Below are 25,410 nucleotides of genomic sequence, written 5' to 3' on the forward strand. Positions count from 1 at the left end.
ATAAAAATACCAAACATGGCAGCAGCGTTTAAGTTAATCATTTGAATTTCTTAGCTAATTAGTCTTTTTTCTTTATTGTGTTGCTTCTGTTACAGAGTTTTATTTAAGTTTTAAAGCTTTTTAATGTCCGGATCTAACCAGCTAAGATTTTACAGTTATTTCAAATAATAAGTTGAACTTGCCAATGAGTACATTACACTGTACACATACACACAGGCTAATTCACACAACCCTTAGCATTGAATTCTTCCCCATTTGAGGAAAAATCAGATGCAGCAGAAGTCTAAAAGGAGGGTTGCTGAAATGCTTTGTAAAATTACACTGTATAATTAATTCCATAGTAAGAACGTTTTTATGGTGTGTGTTGGTGACCTTTTATTACCATCAAGTTCACAATGCTGGTGGGCTGCCTTTTAATCCCTCCGCAGACAAAGGCCCTAAATAAACACAGATTCCTTCCTGGGAAAAAGTCCTCTCTGGTTAAATGGTAAGGAAATGAGTAAATCATTAGTAATCTTTAAAGCCAAAGCTATAAACTCAAGTTACCTTAAGTTAAAATGAAAGTGTCCTGCAAGAGTTTCAAAGTTCTGTCACAGATAGAAATCTCCAGCTCTTGACTCCAGACTAGGCGCCAGCTGATAAACAAACAATTTAAGTCAAGAGCTGGAGAATTCCCAGCTTTTTCATTTAATGGCCTTGGCCAAGAGTATTTATGGCCTCCAGTTTTATTCTCACTTAGCTCTAAGAGGAAATTTAAACTCATCATTATCTTAAAGCCCCATATGGGCCACAGTCAGCTCACCTGATAGAGCTCCTTTTACTCTGCACAAGTTCTACTCCCTGCTAGAAGTGATGTAATAGCGTAAACTAATTAAAAGTAGTTTTAGGCTGACTTTTTAATAGACTAAATAAATTTTGTTCAATATGGTTTATATTCCCACTTGGGGCAGTAACGATTCCAAAAAGTTTAACTTTACAGTTTCCAATCTAAACTACTAGTAGTTTATTCCATAAAGGACAATTGAAACAAACAAACAAACAGTCTTCGGTACAAAAGCATTCGGGTGTTAAAACCAACTCCTTTGGAAATTCTTTGCCATAAATTGATTCCCTGGCACCAAAAGATACACAGAATTGTGAAAAAGCAGACTGCGTAACATTGCTGACACTTCCAACAAAACATTTCAGGAATGCGAAGACGCATGTAATTAGAACACTACACTTAGAACACTACATTTAGTACTTGTTCTGGTTTTAGAATGAAAATAAGCAAAAATATGGAGGTAGAAATTAAATTTTAACCAGGCAGTGGTGGTTAAGACAAGGTGTTGAATGTGGTGAGCAAATTCAACTTGGAAATACTTTGTCCTAACACTAGAGGAAGATAACATGATCCTGTGTCTCAGACAACACCATCCTTCTTTCTAAAAGCACACACAAGGAGGTTATGATTCCTTAATACAGATTCTACTGCTTATTTCACTTCAGACATTTTCAAATCTATCATGAATTAAATTCAGCATGTGTCATCTCATCTCAGACATCTCCCCCAGATAAAACATATTGGTCTTACATATAGAGGTTTGGAATATTTTAATTAAGAAATCAATTTCACAATTGTCAGAGACAGAGAACCTTACTTAGCAGAAAGTCTACCATTCCTAAAGGGTTAATGAGAGTCAAACTTGAAGCCAGAAGGTTGTATTCTCCTCCCACCCGGCCCCCTCCCCCAGAAATACTTTCCTAACCTGACTTGGCTGAAAAAGGCAATTAATTGTTCCAGTGTCTGCCAAGACTTCTTATTCCTTTAAAAAATGCGGATAGTGTTTGAGACAGCTGGCTATTCCAAACCCAGGTAACACTCCTAAATGTGGAAAGAATGAGGGAACATGAATTATGATTAGTATTTTAAATGGATTTAAAACAGACAGACTGACAGATATCTTAAAGCTACTGTATTTCCAGCATGTATTATTTAAAAAGAAAACGATGCTATCTAAATGTCTGCGCAGCTACGCTAAGTATTTGAAAGCAGTTTAATACAAATTGCATTAAAATGCATAATTAGTTTTTTCTATCTTTGTTAGGAACTAAAAGTGCAGACACATGCATACACACAAAGCAACCACAAAGTGACAGACAAGAACCCTTCCGAGCCTGAGCCATTGCAATTCCTACAGAAAGTATTAATTTTAGGTCAAGTTGAGGTCATTGCAAAGCAGAGAAAAGAAACCCTGAAGACAGTAGTCTGCCAAGTATCTGGCTTAGCACTGAGCACAGAACTGCAATTAAATCCTTATTTGCTTTTCTACAATAGTAAGAATTCTAAAAGATACCACAATACGAGGGAAAACAACAGAAAATCCAGAAAATTAATCTTGCAGCATTTCTGCTAATGAAGAAGCTCACAATAAGAAATTGCTGGCTGACCAACTGCACTTGGAGTCAACGTAACAAGGAACATTCATCGCTTGTATAATAAGGTGAAACATTCAAATATTATTAGTTAATAGCTAAAACTCTGTGATTTGTATGAAGTTATGATTATGCTGCATTGTCATAATAATAGAAATAACTTTTAGAAGAGGCAGCAGTTACTTATATCTCACGACAGTACTTCCATTATCACCAAATACACCAGATTTATTGTCTTCTGGTTTATAGGACATACAAGTCACAGGATGTAGTTTAAGAAATAATCTCCTGTTTGAATAAACAGGGATACCAACCTGTATTGTTTTGGGTTTTTTTGTGCGCTTTTCAATAGTCATTCCATTCTAGACATACAACACACAGGTTAGATGTGAGGCAGTACTAGTAATTCCTAAACACTTGAAGAAATATTACAGAGGTTTTTACAAACATATAAGATCTAGCAGAAAAAATATCAGGCCCATCCTTCTGTCCTGTTTTTAGTTTGCTTGCTTTTATTTGTCAAGAGCGTGCAACAATTAATACAGTGGTTTTATGCATGATCTAAATTGCTCTCTCTCTACCCTTTGATTTTAATGCATACGCTGAAAACTGCGGAGTTCTACCTCACTGTAGTACTTATTCATATTGACAGTAACATTTGTTGGTTTCCACAGGGCAAAGTAATCAAGTGCTGAACAGATCGCCTTCTAAGTTTTACTATATCCACATTGTACTGCTGTCAGAAAATGCATCCTCAACTTGGGAAAGTCAAAAAGTAAAAGTCCAAGGTTGAACTGAAGCAACACATGCAAATAACCACGAATAGGTAGATTGTATCCTAGAGACTTGGGAAAGTTGCAGACAAAGTTGTGTAGTTTCAGCAGCCTACGTGAGCATTAAGAACAGTAAAATCTCCATGCTGAATCCACACACCAATAAAAGAAACACTCCTAGTTGCTTCTTTTGCAACTGCACTCTGTGCCAGGTACTTACAGACAAGTACCTCTCAACCAATAAACTTTCTCCAGCTCTCTTTCTCCCAAGAAGTGCTGTATATTCTATCATTGGAAATCCAGGGCAACATTTGGAAATTAGAAAACGTGCTTTATTTCATGAGCCAATATAGAAGATACTCAAGTCATTATAACAGAGACTCAGGAATGCTCATTCCCAGTTGTGACCTCATTAAAAAAAGCAGAATACAAAACACAGTGGATCAGTGGACGTTATTTCTGCTTCAGTTATAGAACTAGGAGGTGAGGGATAGCATTTTATAATGAATCCAACATTGCTGTGCTGAAGAGACACAAATACAGTAGTAATGAAACATAGCTTGCCAAGCATACATGATTCCACTTCAAGATCACATTTGCAGGAGACATTGCCTTGAAAATAACCTTAAAACTGTAACACTATACTATCCCATTTCTATGAGAGGCAAAAAGGGGTAGAAGTCATTGTGCCAAATTATTCTTTGACAAGGTTTAAACTATATATCAACAAGGCTAGATATGAAAAACAGAAAACAATAAATCCTTGGATGTAGGTGACACCAAACAACAAATCCTCTGTATAGCTCAGGATGAACTATTTGACGTCACCTAGAGCTAGGAAAAACAAAAGCAAAGAAAAAAACAAGACACGGAAGACTCTCAAATGCTTCAGTGGGTTCCGGTGGCCCACGGTTCAGAATGCTGTTGATACTTGCATCCACAGTTAACTTTACTCTTGCTTTTGTTTTCTTTCTTGTCAATGAGACATATGACAAAACAGAAATCAGTTTTATTGTGCATTTGTCCAATTGGTAGGAATCACTCTACAGATCCAAACGCACTACCTGAAATTAGATGACCTCAAAACGATGAGGACGCAAGAAGTTGCCAAACCACATATCCTCTTCCCACTTTGTTTTCTACTCAGTAGCTTTTTCATTTGTGTAATTCAATCGCAAAGAAAAAAAAAAGCTATTGTACTTTACTGCTTCTTGCATAATGTGATGAAAGAACTGACTCAAAGACTTGTTTTCTATTTTCAACTGTATTATTTGGTCTAATAAAAGCTTCTGTCTCTCTGTACGCAGTCCTCCTCCTTTGTATTCTTAAATCACCATGTAAAAGAACACTGGCACCGTGTTACTGTGAGTGCTACTGAGTCATTATAGATATGTTATTTGTGGGGCAAGAACTTAATTAGCATAATACTACAGTACTTTGGTAAAAATTTATTACTAGAAGGAGCCAAAATGCCTCTGTGGTTCAGCATCCAGGAGCATGTGAAAATGGTAATGCACACCACTTTTAGACTGTGAGGATTACGACACCCAAGTAGTAATTCACACGCATCCCACAAGCAACGGCAGAGCCGTAGCAAATGCCACTCTTAGCCGCATAGGGCTATATTTGACTGACAACTGCATTTGGCCTGTCTTTTTCCAATTAAATTCCATCTGTTTGCTCCATTGTACTGGCTGGCTTCAGGCTTCACAACAGAACATCCACTGCATGTTATTGCATCTACATCCCCCATACTGATGCCAGAAGCCTGGAGATGTTTCCTCAAAACACGCTGCTGGGAAAGGCAGACAAGATGGGTGGGTGGGTGGGAAAGGATGTTTGACATAAGAGTACTGGGAGCAACCTGAAAAAAAGCATGGTTTTAATAACTTTGGCGCATTCACGGAAGGGTTAAGTGCCTACCAAAAAAAAAAAAATGTAATAAAAGCACCATTTTTCTGTCATTATATAGTCTGACCAAAATGTTTCTGAAGCCAAAATTAAATGCTGTGATCCCTTCCATTCACCAACTTTTACAATCAAAAATAAAGAACAACCAAACTGATTTAAATGAAATTCTGTACAAGAATTTGTGCTTGGCTAAAAATGGGGCGTTTGAGCCTGAAGCAAAAGTAAAACCACCAAGTTATAAACCTCTCAAAGGGAAGGTTTATAATAGAATGCCAACAGACCCTTAACTATAGTGGAGTCGTTAGGTGCCAATATATAAATAACTTTAGTTTTTGTGGTCAACTAATGATAAATTAGATACAGTGCAAGTGGATACAGTAGGGTTCTGATTCAGTAAACAGTAAGGGCCAAGAGTGCATGTTTGGATTTTTAGACAAGTATAGCATAGATTTGATGCTGGCTCTGAAACAGAGCCTATAAGGGACGTTTGGACTTTAAGTAGTATGCAAGCCATATTCTGAATTCTTGAGGGCTTGTAAAATAAAACCTCCTTAACAAGCTTTGCTGCCTACTGTTTCAATCTTCTAAGAGTCCTTCAACCCTGTTATCAAAACATGCCTCATTCAAATTTGGTGTAATTATCTGCTAAGGAAAACAACATGCTAAGTTAAGTGTACATAATCACCTTCACTAGTATGAATTGCTAAGCATGCTCATACAGTACAAAAAAAAATGTGTCAGTGACAGACCGGTAACAGATTACTTGCCATTTTCTTTACTACATGTCAGTTACTTCATCACCAATAGAAATGCCTTCCTGTAGCCTAGTTCTGTTCAGCACTGGAACATCTGTGTGTGCATGTACATTTGTGTTGGCCCTGGGAAACTTTTATTGCATTGTTCCACAGCAGTCAAGCCTTACATCTTATGACACGTGGAGGCAGTGAGTGATGCTATTAGTGTTCCCTGTGGGACTTCCATCTTGCAGCAGGTGGGAGCACTCAGAAGCAGCCAGGATTCAGGCCAAGGCTGATGAGAAGATGCTCCAGCTCAGGAAGTTCTCCTGTTTGCCAGATCCACATCAGCTCCTCATTTGGTCTTCCACTACAAAATCTTCACAGTGCCCTGGCATCACCCCTAGCCTCCCACTAATGTAAACTCTAAGATGGATAGAGATAAGAAAGCTCTAAAAGAGAGCTCTATTACAGCAGGGCCTCATGCACTGATAGTACGCAAGCAAAAAGGTTCCCACCCACCACCTGCCCATTAAATTCTCAAAGAGAAAGAAAAATATCTATTTTTTCACCACATTCAACACATTATTCATGGAAAAGATTACAGAGCTGATCTCTCATACAGTTTTCAGACCACTATCGATTGTAGCAATTTGTGGAAATAGATTTATATCAGACAAACATGAGACATCAACCAAGTTTGAAGACCTAAGTATAGTTATATACCTGCACATACAATCCATAGTTAAAACCTGAATTTATGCTGATTACTGAAAAGTCGTGAACTTATGCAAAACCAAGAGATCTAACAAAGTAAACACAAGAAGAAGTCTCCTCAGCCCACGTCCAAGTGATCTTCTCTGTACTCACTTCAGCAAGTACACAAACAGCCACAGGCCATGCATTCCTACCAAACATTCTCAGAAAGGAGAGGAAATACTCAGATTGAAAAGAAAAGGACAGCAAAAAATGTGTTGTTTCTGACTGCACATGGTTAACCTCCAGATTTGCAAAGCAACTAGGATCTAATAGTTTGCAGCAACTCAAGTCAAATAACATAAATGAGTAATCATGTCAGATTAGTATTATTGCCAATGATCTTAATTACATATTAAAAAAGCCCCAGAAGTTTATGAAGAGTTAAATACCATATAATGATAGCATCAAATCATTATGTGATTTAAAATACATAAAGGTCTTAATAAAGTGATACACAATGTTTTACACTTCCAATTTCACTGGAGACAAATTCAATATTCTTTCACAGTTCTTCTTCCATCTAAATTAACTACAGGAATAAGGGAGGTACCTACATTTTAAGAGTTAAAGTCAAAGGTCAAACACAATGCAGAAAGTCATTTTGTTTCCACTTTGGGTTGCATGTTGTGCTTTGCATTAAGAGAACTGTAATTAGAAACTCTAGCTTTCCAGTTTAGGAACTCACTTGTCCTCTGCATTTGAGGAGATAGAAGGAGTGAATCAACTACTGTTGAAGACACTGAAAGGTGAACATTTACATAGTTTGTGTGCTCACAGATGAATTCTAACTGCATATCAACAGTTAGAGACCATACAGTTTTTCTTATGCTTTTGTTTCATCATACAAATCATAGACTTTTCAAACGTGGCCAAAGCATAAAGTATTAGGAAATCTTGTTTTTACTATGTGCTCTTTGAGGATTAATCAAGAGCAAAAGTTTAAGCTTCTGAATTGTCTCAAAGCTGGTAATACTAAAATAACATTAAAATTGAGTAATATTCAGGTATTTGTTTAAAGTACAGAGGGAATACTTCTGATAGACCATTTTCCCCCTCTTTTTATTGGCGCAACTTAAGAAACTTGTCAGAACAAAGATGCACTCCACTACAAGACAACTTTCTACAAGCTAGCAACTTACAATGGTTTTCCCACCTAAACCCCCACCTCACTCCACTCATCACCATGATTTTAAAAACAGAACTAACTCATAACACTAACATCATTCAGTTGAGGGGAAACTGAAGATCAACCTTCCTTTCTTCCTTCTGATCTTGGATTCAGCCATTCAAAGGGTCAATGAACGCTTTACTCTCAAAGACTAGTTTCAAAGGCCTCTGCACCATTTTCTGATCCAACAGCAAAGTTTCTCCTACCTGTTTTATTCCACTCCTTTAAAATAGTATGTGTTTAATGGGGCTAACAATGGAGTCTTCTTCAAAAGAGCAGTTTGCATGAAAATCTCCCGAGACACTGATTCAGGTACTTAGGATATTAATGTTTCTTCTTACGTGTTCAGTGTAATGCTTACTGATGTGTTTCACATTATAAGACAAATTAAAGCTTGCAATTTTAACTCTTCAGGGGCTAAATCCATCTAACCAAGTCAGGTTTCTTTGGATTGGTGTGGGATTATTTTGTTTGAACAAGAGGAAGTTGCACCTGCAAACTGAAAATGTACACTGAAGGCAACACTGAATTGTTGCAAGTACAACAGCATTTAATTTAAGGTCAGAACATGCTACATTTTCTCCAAGGCACCCCCAGTGCTTGCAGCTGGTGAGTATTGTCCTCAAGGTGAAGGCTGAAGTGGAGGCATAGTGTACTTCCAGTTCTGCTCTGTGCTACCTGCTCCAGTTTATCCATCTAGCTCCAGTGTGCTGTGGTGTTGGGCTCATTCCTGATGTGTACCATTCACATTTAATGCAGTACACAAGTAGGATTCAGAGGGAGACAGGGTGCTGATCATCCCCACCATCCCAAGCACAACAGTCATGCTAAGTTCCTTAGCTAGATGAAAAATGCACTCTTTAAACAACACACTATGTAATGAGCAAAAATAGAAGATGATGCTCATGGACACTTAAGAACAAAGCAAATCTGGCAGAAAGTTTCAGTCATCAATGCATTCCAGAAACATTTCCAAACACCACCTGTACCTCCTTAACTTTAAAAAGTTAAGAACTTACAACTGGCTGAAATCTTTCTTACTCTGTATCCCTCTCTAAAAGTTTGATGGGATGAACCATAAGTAAACAGAGCAGCTATTATGAATTCAGTAACAGTTTACATGCAGCCATGGATATTAGAAACAGTTTTATTGAGAAAAGGAATGTTGGCCATAATTCCACACTTATCCCTTGCTCTTTTTCAAAGAGTGCCACAGGGATTTTCAATTTCCATCTGGACTATTTTCTTTTAAGTGTTTTTGAACACCATGTGTGAGTACACAACTGAATTGCAGACATTAGAGATGGAAAAGACCTATTAGATCATGTAGCCATCCCTCCGCCAGTTAACAGTTTTTCCCTACAGAACAGTTCCTAGAACTCTGCCCAGTACAGTTTAAGGCATGTTCAGATGTTTGGCTTTAACCATCCCCTTTGGAAAGCTATTCCACAGAGTGTGAAGAATGTTGTTAGGAAGCTTTTCCTGGTAGACACAGCATGCATTTTTCTTTCCTTAATAATTTCCAAGCCACTATTCCTGGTTATATCCCATTGGGCCTGCCTGAATAACTCATCTTTACACCTTCGAATAAATGGAGACAGATATGTTTCCCTACAAATGGGTCACTAGTTGGCCAGACTACATGCACTTTTAATGCCAAAATATACACTGTACTTTAATAAAAATCAGTCATCCCACACCTTAGGTCATTGTAGGAATGATTCTCTCCACCTCAGTGAACATTTTCAGATGACACTCTCAATAAATCTGTTTATTCTTGGATGGTTATATATTATCTTTATTTCCATTTTAAGGAGAATGCAAAAAAGTATAACGCCCACTGAAGACAACTACACTCAAAATTAGCACATCAGTAAACCTAAGAACTAATCCTTCTGCAACGGAAGCTGCTGCCAGTACAGTGATTTCTGGGTTTATACTTCCTCAGAGTCATTTTGACAGTGTGTGTCTTTAAGATCTTCACTCCTTTCTCTTTTGTCTCCAAGGAAAAAGGCTTCTATTAAAGAAGGTTTATTGCAACAAATGTAAAAATCGTTAAATAGTTTCAAATCTTCTATAGGCATTATTAGGAATCAGAAGCTTTTTAAGCATCTCAGATTTCGAAAACATTTTCTTGATGTTGTTTCGGCCTCCTTCAATGGCAGTTAGTCCGATACTTCCCCTTCTGTTATCAGTTACTTCCTGCATGAATAAGTTTCAGAAAATCTCAGTAACATTTTCCATAATGCCTTAATATTACAAGGCTGCACACTGAATTTCTACTGCTGTCCCAAAATCACTAAGCTTTGTAAAAAAATGATAAAGATCAGAAACACTTGGCAAAAATGTATACAGAGAAACTGAGGAGCAGAGGAAGAAGTGAGGTAGAAGTGCTACACTCGGGAGCAAAGAGAACATTGTGGCAATCATGAATGCACTTATATAGGATTTAAAACTAATGATGCAGGCTTCTTCTTGACAGTGTTTAAAGGATTGCAACACATCTTCCAATCACTGCATTAATAGGCCCCAAAGGCAAATGCTAACAAATAATCCCCACCACTAAATACAGACAATTCCTTCTTTTGTATCTTCCATCTAGTAAAAAAGTACATAGTCTCTCAAGTTAGAGATGCTAGAATCATAGAATCACAGTATGATTTAGGCTGGAAGGGAAATCAAGAGACCATCCAGTTCCAACCTACTGCCGTAGGCAGCATTGCCCCCTACCAGATCAGGCTGCCCAGGGCCCCATCCAGCCCGGCCTCGAACACCTCCAAAGGTGCATCCACAACTTACCTAAGCAGCCTGTTTTAGTATCTCACCAACCTCTCAGTTAAAAATTTCTGACATCTAATATAAAACTCACCTCCTTTAGTTTAAAACTGCTCCTGTTCAATCAACTGACCAACTCCCATGAATTCATAATATTGAATTTCTCTTAAAAATATATATATATAATAATAATTTAAACAACAAATGCATAAAGCTCAAGAAGTGAAGGGTATCCAACTTAGGAAAGCCAGTTTAAAGAGTAGTTCTATTGAGGTTCTCCAACAAAAGACAGCTCTATAAAACCAGCTTTATTATGACAAATCCATCACTGATGTATTGTTAGAGAACATTTTATAAGCCAAGAGCTGCAGTGTTTGAACCACTCATCACCATTTTAAGAAAATGAAAAATATCTTTCAAATAATCTTTGCAAGCATGAATGTACATAGATATACTTGTAACCCATGTAAGTCTCTATTGGAGATGGCCCCGCAATGATCCCTCAGTGTTAGAGCAAAAGAAACATTCAACAGTTTTCTAATTGACCTGTTTCCATCTTGCCATAAATTACACTTTGATATCCAATCATTTCTCCAGTTTTGAAAAGCTCACCCTTATTTTTCCTTAAAAGAATAAAATCTTAGAATGAAAAAACAAAACAAAACAAAACAAAAGATACCCACAGCATTTCTAAGCATTGTTTTACTTTGCACCATGCTAAGGATAGATCAAGCTGAACATAAGTAAGCCTGCAACACATACTTCCAGGTCTCACATTTTATCCCGACAGCAGAAGTCTCAATTTGTCAGTGTTTTTAGTAATATTCTTTCCATTGCTTAACAGTTAGCTGGGGCTTATGGAAGCACTACTGTATGATGAAATAATATGAAGTGACAGCTGGATTAAAAACTCCAGCCCGTTGTTCCTGCAAGAATGTGTTTACTGCTACTTTAACATGACTCCAGTTCTCTATGACAGCTCTTATTAACAATTAGCAGCCTGACATTTTTATTGACTCCTACCCTGGCTAACACAGACAGTGAGGGGAAAGAGCTACCTAAGTTTCTAAAGTAACATACCTAAACAGTTTTCAATTATGTACCTATAACTGCAAAAGCATAAAAGCTAATCAAGATGCTAATTCACATCTTTGTGAAGTTCCAGCAACATGCAGCACAACATATTTTGAAGCAAACAGGAACTGATAGCCAGTATCTGAACACTAATAGTGCTTAAAGTGAAGAAGATATCACTTTGGAAATTAAAAACAACGATCCACAAACTTTTTATCCACTGTACTTTAGACAATCTGTATTTTGTGTACTGAATTCAAACAGAGACTGATGCTACAGTGATACCTGCAAAAAACACTAGAAAAGCTCACTCTGAACTGCACAGTGAGAATTAAACCTCCAGTGACAAGACTAACTTGACCCAGATCTTCAAGGCTAAATTTAGACCTCTTGCTCAGCCCATACTCCTTTCAGTGGCAACGGAAATCAGTTTTAGATATGACTGTAATAGTTTGTGCACTAAAAGCCTTTTACACGTACAAAGGTGCAGAATCTAATCTTAAGAAAAATATGTTTGCTGCACTAGGTTTAAAAAATATTAAACTTGGATTGTGAAGATGTCTTCTCATTCACATACATTCACAAACAGTTCACAGAGCAGGGCAGCACTGGACTGTGACATAGTTTTCTCACAGGGACCAAGGGATCCTAATCCCAGGACAAAGCAAGTGCTATCTCTAAAAAGCATTAGCAGCATAATCTGCATGCACCTACTGTGATGAGAAGTATTTTCTAATGTTAGTCAACACAAAATAACACTACAGTAACGAGGTACACTAGCTTCCACTTAATGGGTCTGGACTGTAAGCTCCCTCAGTGATGCTCCTGCCAAGGCTACTGCATTTTACAGTAACAAAACACCTGCCCATTTTTAGAGAGCTGAGCGTACTTCTCCATCTAGTGCTTTGTCCAACGGCAAACAATGCAGTCAGGATGCACAGAAATACCCAGAACAACAAGATGCATTAGTTTCTGAAAGACATGAAAACCCAAAGCATAACACTGAAGATTAATCTCCAGTTTTCAAGCAACTGGCCACTCTTTAAACATGATGTGAACAGTGTGCTATTTGACAGAAAACTCTTTCCCCTTCCTTCAGAATATCACTTAACCTGACATTCGCATCAAACAGCAAACAACTTGTATTTAGATGAACCACTAAACACCTGAACAGCCATGTGTATTCAGACTAGACAATGGTATTCTGTAATATAAACCCAGTCTCAGATCTAACACTTTCCAAAGAAACAAGACACAAAAGACAGCTAGAGTTGCTCTGGAATCAAACTTTCCTTTCTTTCTTTGTAGATATAGCACAATCAGCCTTAAAGCAAAAAAATTATCAGTAAAAACAAATTAGAGATGTGTCCAAAAAAAAAAAAATTCCCTCAGATAGACAACATATTGAGGGGGAAAGGGATTGAAGAGAACCACATAAAAGATGTCAGAATTGCCCAAGGAATAAGAATAAAGCTCTATGCTATATTTAGAAAAGGATCGGATATAAATACATACATTTCTCCTTGCTTTTCATTCCTCTGCTGAGAACTTATTTAACTTCACAGAATCACAGAATCACAGAATTATAGGGGTTGGAAGGGACCTCTAGAGATCATCGAGTCCAACCCCCCTGCCAAAGCAGGCTCCCTACACCACGTCGCACAGGTAGGCGTCCAGGCGGGTCTTGAATATCTCCAGAGAAGGAGACTCCACCACCTCCCTGGGCAGCCTGTTCCAGTGCTCCGTCACCCTCACTGTAAAGAAGTTCTTGCGCACATTCGTGCGGAACTTCCTATGCTGAAGTTTCAGCCCATTGCCCCTAGTCCTGTCCCCACGCACTACTGAAAAGAGACCAGCCTCGCCACTATAGCTCCCACACCTCAGGTATTTATAAAACAACGCCTAATATTTTGGCTGTAAGCAAGAATCCCTGTCTCCCCCACTGTGATCTTGAATATCCTTCGGCTCTTCCTGCTTTGTATTCACATTAGAATTAAGATGATTATTTTGGCATCTAATGTGTTGCCAAATCCTACCTCAGTTTTCACTAGAAGACTAAAAAAAAAAAAAAGGTTAGGTTTTGATCCTCATCTACACTCATCCCGATGACTTGAAATACCAGCTGTACACTTTCTAGCTCATTCATCATGACTTTGATAAATGATGTGAAACCAAATTCTCTCATACCTTTTGTGTTTTTATTCTTTCAGATGTAACTGTCTGAGTCATCTTGATTAAGACAGTAAAAGTAAAGGAAACTATTTACATTAATTTCTTAGGATGAACTGTGGAAAGAAAAAATACAAGATTTTCTCATATAAAATGAATTTTCCTCATCTTCTAATTCTAGAAGTTTCAGATAATAATTCAACAACAGCAACTAGCTAAGGTTCTGTTATCAAAACCTTAATTTTATGCTACTGCTCTCCTTCATCCACAAAATGACAGACTTCCCTAATCTAGATTATTTCTTACAATGGATTCAGTGCTCAGAAATCAGTAGTTAGCAATCTCCAGCTTCAAGAATAGACAACTAACACACACACAACCACACACAAACATTATGAATCAGAGGAAAGCTCCTACTCTCATTTATTGGCAATGAAATCCTCTTTTCTCCTTTTTCTTAGCTTTAATACATACAAAATAGAAGAACTGCCCAACAGTAACCAAATAGCTTTGCCATAACAGACGTAAACACATGGAGACTGAAGTGATGTGAACACCTGCATCATAATACAGCTCTGTGAAAGAAGCTAAATTAAAAGGACCGTGTATCTTGTGAAAACTCAGTTAATCCAGGTCAATCACAAAAGCATATTTCTAGAGAGTAAAAACATTTGTAAAGCAACTTAAACACCAAGCTTTCTCAACTGCTCCAAAGAAGTTTGTAGTACAACCGCATCAAAGAACAAAAAGTACTCTGCACTAGAAGATCTGGTTTATCATCCTGAGGTTCTTAACTGCTACAGCACTGCCTTCAGCCAAGAGATGACAAACAGAATTGTGCCCTGTGTCACAGAAAGCACTAAACTCTTTCCACAGAGGTAAATATCTGTCCATGTTTCAGAAAATATACAGTATCTTTAATGTAATGTAACAAAAAAGAAAATTATGCCAACAAGGTCACAGAGTAGCAGCTAACAAGACAAGCCATCCAATGAGGTAGACTGTTAATGAAGACTTACCTCCAGAAACTGGTGCATCCATGAAAACAGCTCCCATTTTTTCAACTGCTTTAGCTAATTCTTTCGAAACTGAAGGGTCTATAGTACTGGAATCTATTAATAATGAGCCTTTCTTCACTTTCCTAAAATAAAGATTAATTATTATTAAATATCCGGTGCAATTATCATGGCAATGACTTTTCTCAGTATGATAAATACACATTTAATTACTAGCATATAAAAAACGGGTTTAAAATCTACTGAGCAAGGTCTGCTCAGTGTGCATACTCCTGAGTGTATCTACTGCACTGAGTCTGAATGGCTCAAAACACAGTAAGACCTGAAAACACACAGGCACACTAAAGTGATTTTTATTTTTTATTTTATTTTACTAGATACTACATTAAAAAAAACAAAACAAACACAACCACACACAAAAGGAGTTCACTAGGAAAGCCTGCCATCTTACAAGCTTTAACAGTTTATCATATACAGATCACTGAAGATACATTCCAAGCAATGGAACTAAATGCTGATAGTGCTTAAAATTTTTATACACCTTAATATAGATTTCTTTCCATATACAGCATTTTAAGCATCTTATCAGAATGGTCTGATTGCATTCTTTTAATTATTTTCACAATTTATTTTACATAAAGATCATAACTTGAACATCAAAAGCCCATTACAGACTTAAAAGCAAAGCCTGTAGAAAAATTTCCATGGTGACAACTGGTAATTTTGTGCAGATAAATTGTATCTCAAGTGGTGGAACATAAAAAGTTGCACAGGTGATTAAAACAAGGCAATTAACTTTTAAAATGCCTTCAACAACAATCTCCTATACACTTAGCCCTCCTTCCATTCAATTGCACTATTATTTAATGTCCACTGGACCCACAAGCACTATGAAATCTAACAGCATAATTTTTAAGTCATAAAAAGGTGAGTAATTTAAAGCTACATGTTACATTAGACAAAGAGCCTTTCTACACATGGAGAAGAGGCTCAGGGGAGACCTTACCGCTCTCTACAACTTCCTGAAAGGAGAAAGGTGGGGTTTGGCCTCTTCTCCCCAATACCTAGTGACAGGACAAGTAATAATCAAAGAATGGCTTGGGTTAGAAGGGACCTTCAAGATCACTGAGCTTCAACCCATGGGCAGGGCTGCCACCCACCAGATCCAGCCGCCAAAGGCCCCATCCAGACTGGTCTTGAACACCTTCAAAGATGAGACATCCACAACTTCTCTGTGCAGCCCGTGCCAATGCCTCAACATTCTCTGAGTAAAGAATTTTGTCCTAACATCTAACCTAAGTTTCCCCTCTTTTAGTTTAAAGCCATAAAAGAAGTGAACCTCCCTTGCGTCAGCAGAGATGACTAACACTTCAGACCTTAAGTTTCAAGTTGATACCAAGAAAAATTTGCTCTTAGAAAGAGCAGCAGCTCATTGGAACAGGCTGCCCAGGGAGGTGGAAGAATCACCATCGTGAAAGGCATTCAAAACTATGCAGATGCAGCACTTGGGGACATCATTAGTGGGCATAGTGATAAGGTGCACTTGATAATCTTAGAGGTCTTTTCCAACCTTAATGATCCTATGACTCTATGATTCTATACGCAGTGTTCTGTGGAACAAATTCCCTTGAAACAGCAGGATGACTAAGTTAACCCTTAAATGTTCTAGAATATCAACGTTCTCTTCAGAAAAAGCTCAAAAAAGTTAAAAGAAAATAATAATATGATCAGGGTCAAACCACTTGTCAGTGAGGAAACCACTCAGAGCAACAATTAAACACTGCTGTCAAATAACACTTTCTTCTCTTGAATATGCAGACTGAGAAACTGCATGACAGCTTTCTGTATCCTGTTTCCCCCAGTATTAGGTACTCAGAAGATTAACTGTATTAACTGGTATAATGCAGGCAGTAAGTACTGCCAAGCAGTCTTCAAAGCACTGCCATCCTGGATACAGTTCTCCCACAGCTGTTTGCCCAGATTTGTGGGACTGATCCAATTACCCCTCTTCCCTGAAGGGTCTAAGCTACAGAGACTTAGATCTGCTCAGTCCTGCTTTGTGCAGAATTAAACCATAGACAGTAAGGGAAGAAAGCAACCCTTTAGCTTCCTGTGTTGGAAGCAGGAAAGAAAAATCGCTGTCCTCCATTTCATTTTCTAGTCACTACACCTTAATACAGCCTACAAGCAACAACTTTAATTCCATTAGTTTTAGAAGACCTACTGTACTTTTCTCATCTGTATGTATGTTTCTTCCTCTATATTATTAAGATGGATAGCATCACAATCCTGCAAGATCTAGGTAATGAGTGGCCTTAGTCATCTTGCTAGAAGCAATCTGCACATGGCCAGAAGAGGCTTTAATACTATTCATTTATTCATTTGGCAAGCCCTGAAACTATTTCTATTATTAGAACTCTGCAAATAATGGATTTTAGACTCAGTGGGAATCCTTCCACAAAAGCTAACAAAACCACTGCTACACATTAAACAAACTCTTCAGGTATTTTCTTGATTAATAAACAGGGAAAGGTAGTGAAGCTAGTGAACACAAGGCAAAGTGAAGCAGTTTTCTTTGCAGATCTGAAGACTGAAGCCTACTTGAATTTAGAAAATAATAGCAAAACAAAACTGAGGTTTCAGACATATTTTCGCTTTTTTTTTTCCCCTGGTCAAATCAGTCAGACACAAAACTGATAATCTGAAGCCAATCATCTCTTAAACAGATTTATTTCATAGTTTTGGGAACAGGGAGAGCGACTCCTTTTTCAGACATTCAGGAACCTTATGGCAAAAGATAGATCAGACTGAATCTTAAAGCCCACTGCTTCTGTGCAAGTTCCATTAAAACCACTGAACTTAAGCTCAAGGCCTCAAGCTATTCAGCACATAGAGTTATTTTTAACAGTATTGCGTATAAAAGCATTTTCAATAAGCCAAAATGAGAAGCTGATTAAGTCACCTTTTATACTCAGAAAAGCCAATTATATCCAATAAAGTAAGGAATTGATTGTAACATTGATCTTCACTCTTAGATATGAGCAGATACAGATGTTACTGTAGTTTAAGCAATAAGACAGTTTGTTTCTGTGTGATATACAACACCAGATTCAAGAATTCTCAGTGATCCCTACTGTTCATTTTTACATAAAAATCCAAGAATTCCTTTATCAACAGTAAGGAGTCTGCAAGACCACAGACAATATGAGTTGAAATTAACAGAGTCTTGTCAGCTATTCTATGTTAACTCACTTTTAACACAATGAGAAACAACTGCATCTTTCAGAGCATTTCATTTATGAGGTCTGATGTCTAGGAAAAAAGTAAAAATAATTGTTGTCAGCAATTATTCTAGTTGTACTTGTCTGCAGGGCATAACCTTATCTGTAAGAGATGTATGTCTGAGAAGTCTGCTAAGTCAGTTGTCTTACATTCACATAAACTGCTATTCTACCTGAAATAAAATTTGATTTTAGCCACGAGTCAATCAAAACAATCACAGTTTAAGAGTCCTCATGTAATTAGAAATATCAATATTAAAAAAAAAATAGAGAGCATCAAGATAAGTATGTTGAAAGCACATTAAGAGTCGCAGCAATAGTTATTTAACACAGTGGAAAGAGCAACAAGACAGCAGAGCAACAAGGTCCCAGGTCACAGCAAATAAAGATCTACTCAAAAGCATCAGCAATGGGAAGAGAAATAAAGGAAAGAAGCTGTTTACCTTCAAAATGCCCGTGAGGTATCTTTAGTAAGATACCCTTGCCATCCCTACCAAACCTTAAATGAGGTCTGGAAAGGGATGAATCCTGGCTCCATCCCTTCTGGTCACTCAGGTATGCTGTTTGTACCTGAGCTCCCCTGGGTTGGCCCTGCCTTCCCACCAGGTGCTCAATCACAGCTTCAAGCCGTGACAGCATTTCCAGTACAAGCTATCATGTGACAAACACTGTAACAGTGATTTGAGTACAAGAGGGAATTCTTCAGACTGCAGTAAATTCTTACTTTAGAATTCCATTTGCTCCTGTGTAAACTTCTATTGCATTGGGACTTGAAGGCAGCATGGTAATAATTCTGTCTGCTCTCTCAGCTACATCTGCTGGGGAATCCGTTACCTTTAAAAGAAAAAAAAATAAGAAAATTTAAGTAAGCTTTCCCTTCTTGAGGAAGAGCTGCCAAACATTTGCAATTCATTAGTGACAACTAAGCCAGGTAAAAAAAAAACCTAGAAGGCAAGATCTGGCCTTATGATGAAAAGGTCAATTAATTTGAATGAGTAAGATAGAAAATTAAAATATAAAAATAAATTAAAAAAGGATGTTCTGCTTCTCCAGAACATCCATCAGTGGAAATGTTCGTAATCCATTCATGAATCTTCAATTCATGCTAAAACACGCCTCTAAAGAAAATACTGTTCTACGTTTCTAAGTAGAAACAACATTAAGGATCACAAAAGTCTTATTTTTTTGTTCAGATTCCAACCTTTTGGTTGGATTCCTCTCTTCTAATGCTGTACTGAGAGAGGGAGACTGAGGAAAAAAGAAAAAGACTTACTGTATCTCCAACCTCACCATAAATAACATCAGATAAACTCAATGATGTTTCTCAAAATATTATATTGACATTTGTAAATAAAAAAATTATCAGTTCAAGCATCATTCACCAAAACGTCTAAACAAATTGAAAAATATACTGTATATATATATTTGAATTTTAAAGAAATATTTCAAGTACAATTTTATATGCATTTATAATGCAATATGAATAAACCAGAATTTCCATTCCACATGGCATTAGGGTTTAAGAAATTGCAGTTTAAAAGCTTTCTTAAGATTGATTCCTTTCTCTAAGGCATACAAATGAGCAAAGAGTTGATCTCATTTCATCATTCCCTATCAGTTTATACCTACAGGTATTTGCTAACTTTTTGTGTTAGTTTTGATATTAAGGCATTTATGTGAATATATTATCTTTTAGTATACAATGTTATTTTTTAAGGTCTTAGCACCAAAGAAAGCATTTTTGTACATATTTGGAAAAAATGACAACTAAAAACTTAAAGGACTTCTGGAATACAACAAGATAAACTTCCTGACTGCCACTACTGTGAAATAAGTAAAAGAAAGCAAGAACGTATATTCACTGTAAAAACGTTCTAAAATAAAAAAGGACTTAAAAACTTGTACATTTTGTTTTGAACATGTAAGTTAACAACATCTGTACCATGCACAGACAGAAAAAGGAAACATATCCTAGCCCAAAGAACAAACATTAGGAAGAATAAATGAGGCAATTATAAGCAGAAAAGATTCTATACCTGATTAGTTAATTTTATGACTTGTGTATGACACCTTTGCCTTTAGTTCAGAGTGTCTCTGGTTCAGTTCAGTCCCAATGTGTATTATTAGAGGAGTAGAGAGGAAATGTGTAATTAGAGCCTGGATTTATATACATCTTCTTACTTGAAAATATTACCTCCAGTATTCTCAAAGGTTTGCAAGTTATCGACTGAAGATCCTGTGGTCTGTTTTCATCTTTCAGCATGTTGAAAAATGCAGTATTGCACACACATCTTAAAAACGGTAACAGCCTCACATTTCTACTCAGCCTTACAGATAAGATGAAGCTGTTTTATTGTTGATATAAAGAAAGCTCAAGCAACACAGATAGAAGACACAGTGCAGTAGTCGTGTATACAGAAATTCATTTTTCCATTCATGTCTTTCAAAATGCGACAATTTACAATTTCAAGTTACAAAAATGTATGACAAAGGAAAAAATGAGACTAGGAATGCACACTAAGTGTGACAGCGCTTCTGCAGTCACACAAAGGAAAATCATTCTGCCACCATGAAGTGTACAGCAAAAAACACGGGAATTCAAGTGGGAATTGTTATTCTTGACTTTTTGGTACCAATATAATTAATAATCTCAGGGGAAACCTAGCTAGCTCTTTCAACAAGCAGCACGCTTTTCTTTTTACTTGGAACTTTGCGTCTCAGAATTATGTTAACTTGAATGATTTGGATGTTATTAAAAAAACATCAAGCATTTGAAGTTATTATGAATATGTATGTAACATTGAAAAAAAATACCAAATACTGCTGACTATTGATATAGATCATATTAGGGAGACTGGCAGCCCAAGTTCCATGTATCTTCTGACATGGGTCAGTTCGAGCTAATTTTTGCAGTATGCAATTGGATAGCACAGACTTTTCTTCACACTGGTCACTGACTGATGTCCATGTACATCTGCTTATATTTGTTCTAAAATACTTCCCTATTTTTTTTCTTTATATTTACAGTGAGTCAATTAACAGATCCTCTTGCCTGAAATGCCATTCTCACTAAATACAGCACAAAAACGTTCCATGTTTATACTGCTCTACTCATCAGCTGACTCCAGCAGTATTTCCAAATTTGAGATATGACTGAAAGATACATAAGCTGAGACAATGTAAGTATAATATGATATATGCAGAGCACTGTGAGAAAGAAAAGGTTAAATATGAGGAAAGCAAAAATACAGTAGAGAACAAGAGTGCAAGAAGCTCACTTGCTCACAGTACTTACTACTCATTATTCCCCATTTGTAAACTTTTCCCCCTATTTTCACCCCAGCTGTTAGAGGGGTGAATAACTCCCACTCAGTCAGTTCTTCCCTTACCAGTCACTATTAGCAGGCAGGTGGCTGCCTCCTTACATATACTACCTCCCAGTTCTTACTTCAGAGGATAATGTAATTGGAGTCACAGCCTTTATAATCAAACAACCCCTGTCTTCCACCTACCCTGGCAGTAGCACTGACATTAAACAATGGACATTTGAGGATGTTTACTGTCTCTTGGGGGGCATCTTTTCACCTCTGTAACATTCCTGATAGTTTTACCCTACCAGCCAGACCAAAGAAAAAGCAGTCCTTAGAGCCCAATGTTCCTTCTACATCAGTTTCTACAAGGCCCTTTGGACCCACAAGTTTCTAAGTCCTGAGAAAAGTGCTGAGGTAGGATTTACACCCGTAGATCAAAAAGAGGAAGTTATGTTCAAATATTTTCTTTAAGCGTGTTTTATTTGTGTTTAAGCCTACTCATGTATTCTATTAGTGATTTACAATCTTAAAACATAGCTTTGGCTCTTAGAGCATTATAGTTCACCTATAATATTCCACATGAAGTCTTGCAGTGGATGCTAAAGATTCTGTTACTGTGGCAATAAGTTACCCAAATGGGCAGGCACAGTAAAGAGATCTCACTGCAGAAAGTGAATTCAGAACGTAAGTGATTGCTCAAACCATTTCATTCGTGCAGTCTCTTACTCAAGATGTGGCTCATCACTGAGGGTCTCAGCTACTTCAATGAAACAAGAACAGCAGATAGGAAAAGAAGCTAAAAAGCCAACTTTCCTACTTCAGGCCAAGATTTTGTAATTATTTCACATGAACAATAATTAATTATCAAGAGGTGCACTTCACTGTCATATGTCAGAAATCTTAACGTTATCTCATTATTTAAAATGGCTGCAATTAGCTCCAAAAGTTTAGACTTTCATGGCATACAGTTCTTCTAACTAGGTTTACCTAAAATTTCCTTGCCACTGATGCAAAGTTTCTTCCATGCATGATTTTTGTATTGGTTTCTCCTTATTCAAGCACATTCTTTATTTCCATGTTCTACGTACCTATCCTTCATCCACAACTACCTGAACTGCTATAGCTTTGAAGTACGTCAAAGCCACACATCTATGTTTCAGATATTCAGAAAAGACAGCCCCAAACATGTGAGAAATGAAATGGGTTTCTGGGTGTATTAACAGACTAACAAAAGCAATAGCACAGGCTGGAACAGGGCCAAGACTTCACAGGGTATATGGCAGGAAGGTAAGCCTCCTTAATGTGATCAATTTCCTTCCCCCCTTTTCCCTTTTCATTCCTTCCTCTTCTCTCACTATAACCTTCCTCACCTCCAAGAAAATAAGCACTTAAATAATTAGATTTTTCCCCAACTCACGAGGACTGCACCTTGAAGCAGCAGGAAAGCTCGTATGTCCCTATAACCCTTACAGCTATGCCAGCAGGAATTTTTAACTAGGGTCATCTAACCTGAAAAGGTCAAGGTAGGAACCAGATGAAAAGCAGCTCACTGGCCATCTAGACCTGGGGGAGGAGGAAGCAACAGAAAGGAGGTGAAAGAACAGGCCATCAACTTACTCTCATAAAAGAAACAACAAACACAATGACACACACAAATAAAACAGGTAGCAATTCTAGCTGACAGCATGAAAATAGCTTAGGGTGAAATTACGCCTTCGCTTGATGTAAAATCTCACAGATTCTGATTGCATTCAATAAGCTGTTTAGTTCTGAATAGGATCTTCACCAAAACAAAGCAAAAAAAACCAAGCCAAACAGATTATTTAAAAACCATTACATGTAATCACCACTGAATACATACAGTTACTGTCAGAACAGAGAAAGTGTACTACTATACCTGAGCACCCAGGTCTTGAAATTCCTTGCATGCTTCTGGGAAAACATCATATGCAATAACTGGATACCCATGTTTTATCAGGTTTTTTGCCATCGGATTTCCCATGTTCCCGAGACCAATGAATCCAACGGGGGTTTTGGAAGCCATTGCCCTAGAACATACTGATTTCAAAACAATAAACATTAATATTTCCATATCTTAAAGTGTGATAATAACACAACAAAAAGCACGTAATTAGTGTGCAATGATTTAAACAACTTAAATATTTAAGCTTCAAAAGTGCGGAAAGCGTGAATCCTATTCCACATAATTTAAACTGTAAAGCTTACACTGAGCCACAAATGCCATCCCAGAATGATTTTTCTACTTGTCGGATAAAATTACTGAGGAAAATGCAGATGTTTCAAAGAGTGTAGGAATAATCAAACTTCAGCAACATCCCTGAAAGCTAAAATCAGAGTTTCAGTCTGAGGACTTAAAAGCATGCAGGCTTCTCTCTGTTCCATTATGTGTCTAAATCCTAAACTGGATAAGCAAAATCATTTTTCATATATTTTTTATAGACTTCTCCACAATCTTGGCTACAGCCCCGGGATATTGCACTTGTTCTCTAGAGGTGGACTGAGGCTGCCACTTTATTTCCTGCAGCTTCTAACATACAGGCAATAACCGGACTATTCTGATCCTGCAGTCAGACATAAAGCCCAAATCTAAAGGTGAAATTCCCCATAATAAACCACTGCCAATTCTTTGAGCCATGGAATCGCTTGCACTACAGTTTAAAAGCAAATATTGAGAAATAGAACAAAATACTGTATAAATACAAAATGATTAAATTTTTACTGGGATGTGTGCTGAATTCTATCTGCTCTGCTACCAAGGTAGAACTGTAAAGCATATCCCGTAACCAACGGAAAACACTGCACTTTCAGCCAGTTACTTTTTACAGTCAGTGAGTATCAAATGCTGGATTAGTCACTAGTTTTGCAGGCCTCCAGCATGCTGGATAGAAAGCAGTGTTGCAAGCATTCCCATACTGCAAGCATTCCCATACTGCAAGCAATGTTTCACCACTTTTTAACACTCCTGACCCAATGCCAGCAAATTTGGTGGTTCCTAGATTTCTTTGTCAGTTACACAGGATAATTTCTCCTTCACAAGAAAGGAAAAAGTTACGCAGAACAAACACTACAACATGTGGCAACTAAGCAACCAGAAACAAGGCTAGCCATGGAACTACTGTAACTCAGAAGCACACATACAGAAGTGCTTAAGCTGGATCTAGACTCTAAGAGGTCTCAGTGCTTAGTGATGAATCCTCTCTAGGCCAATAACACTTGATTAATCATTTTAAAGTCTTTCTGACTTTAAGCTCCTTCTTAGCCAGCAATGGTCATGCTCTTTCATCTCCAGAGCTATTTTGGAAGTGCCACATTTAATAGATCAAGTTCGTCGAGAGAACTTTGGTCTGAAACAGCTTCAACAGACGCCTGCAGTAATTACATAGCTACAGGAGTAGCACAGTTTAAAATAAAACTGAACTGGGCAAACACTTAGTGCAAATTGAGATAAGTCACACTGCTTTTTTACGAAGCTCTACATGCCAAATCTAGGAAACAAATGAAGAAAGAGCTTAAAACACCATCATCAGTCATAAAGATCATCTCGAAGTCCCTTCTCATAGTTTCTATGAGTCAGACTTCCCAAGTATATCACTTCCATTGACCTAAAACTACTCTGTTTGCTAGTCAGCAGCCTCCAGCTTCCTGAAGAGGTTCAAGTCCTGGTTTTCAGCATCTTTACCCCTTAATACCAGTGTATAGTGGATGCTATTTACCTTAATTCTAGCAAAACTTTAATGTGAGATACAGCTTTTCTTTCTCAGTTATATAAAAATTTGGCCACCTGCTTCACTGTATGCAATTTTGTCTCATCCTTCGATGAAATACTGGGAACTGAGAAGGACACTTTGCTCACGCTGTTTTGTGTCATTTCCTCTCTTCACCTGCCTTGCTTGTCTCCACCATGTCACTACAGAAGGCTGCTTTGTTTTAATGACTTCCCATGATTGCCTATCATCACCTTCTATGATTAAGATGCAAAAAGCCTCTGGCCATCGGACCATAA

The 25,410-nt window shown here is 37.5% G+C and overlaps 1 protein-coding gene across 1 annotated transcript in view; it reads right to left on the bottom strand.

The window, feature by feature from the left end:
- The window catches only part of HIBADH (3-hydroxyisobutyrate dehydrogenase), an 82,270-nt gene that overhangs the window by 51,073 nt on the left and 5,787 nt on the right, over nucleotides 1–25,410 (bottom strand). Inside the window, exons 2-4 of the mRNA XM_072328662.1 lie at nucleotides 23,284–23,444; nucleotides 18,800–18,909; nucleotides 14,798–14,919 (exon numbers count right to left, since the gene is read on the bottom strand). Of these exons, the coding sequence (XP_072184763.1) occupies nucleotides 14,798–14,919; nucleotides 18,800–18,909; nucleotides 23,284–23,444 (393 nt within the window). The remainder of the gene's footprint in view (nucleotides 1–14,797; nucleotides 14,920–18,799; nucleotides 18,910–23,283; nucleotides 23,445–25,410) is intronic.

Source organism: Excalfactoria chinensis, chromosome 2 (assembly GCF_039878825.1).
Source record: "Excalfactoria chinensis isolate bCotChi1 chromosome 2, bCotChi1.hap2, whole genome shotgun sequence".
Classification (NCBI taxonomy): domain Eukaryota; kingdom Metazoa; phylum Chordata; class Aves; order Galliformes; family Phasianidae; genus Excalfactoria; species Excalfactoria chinensis.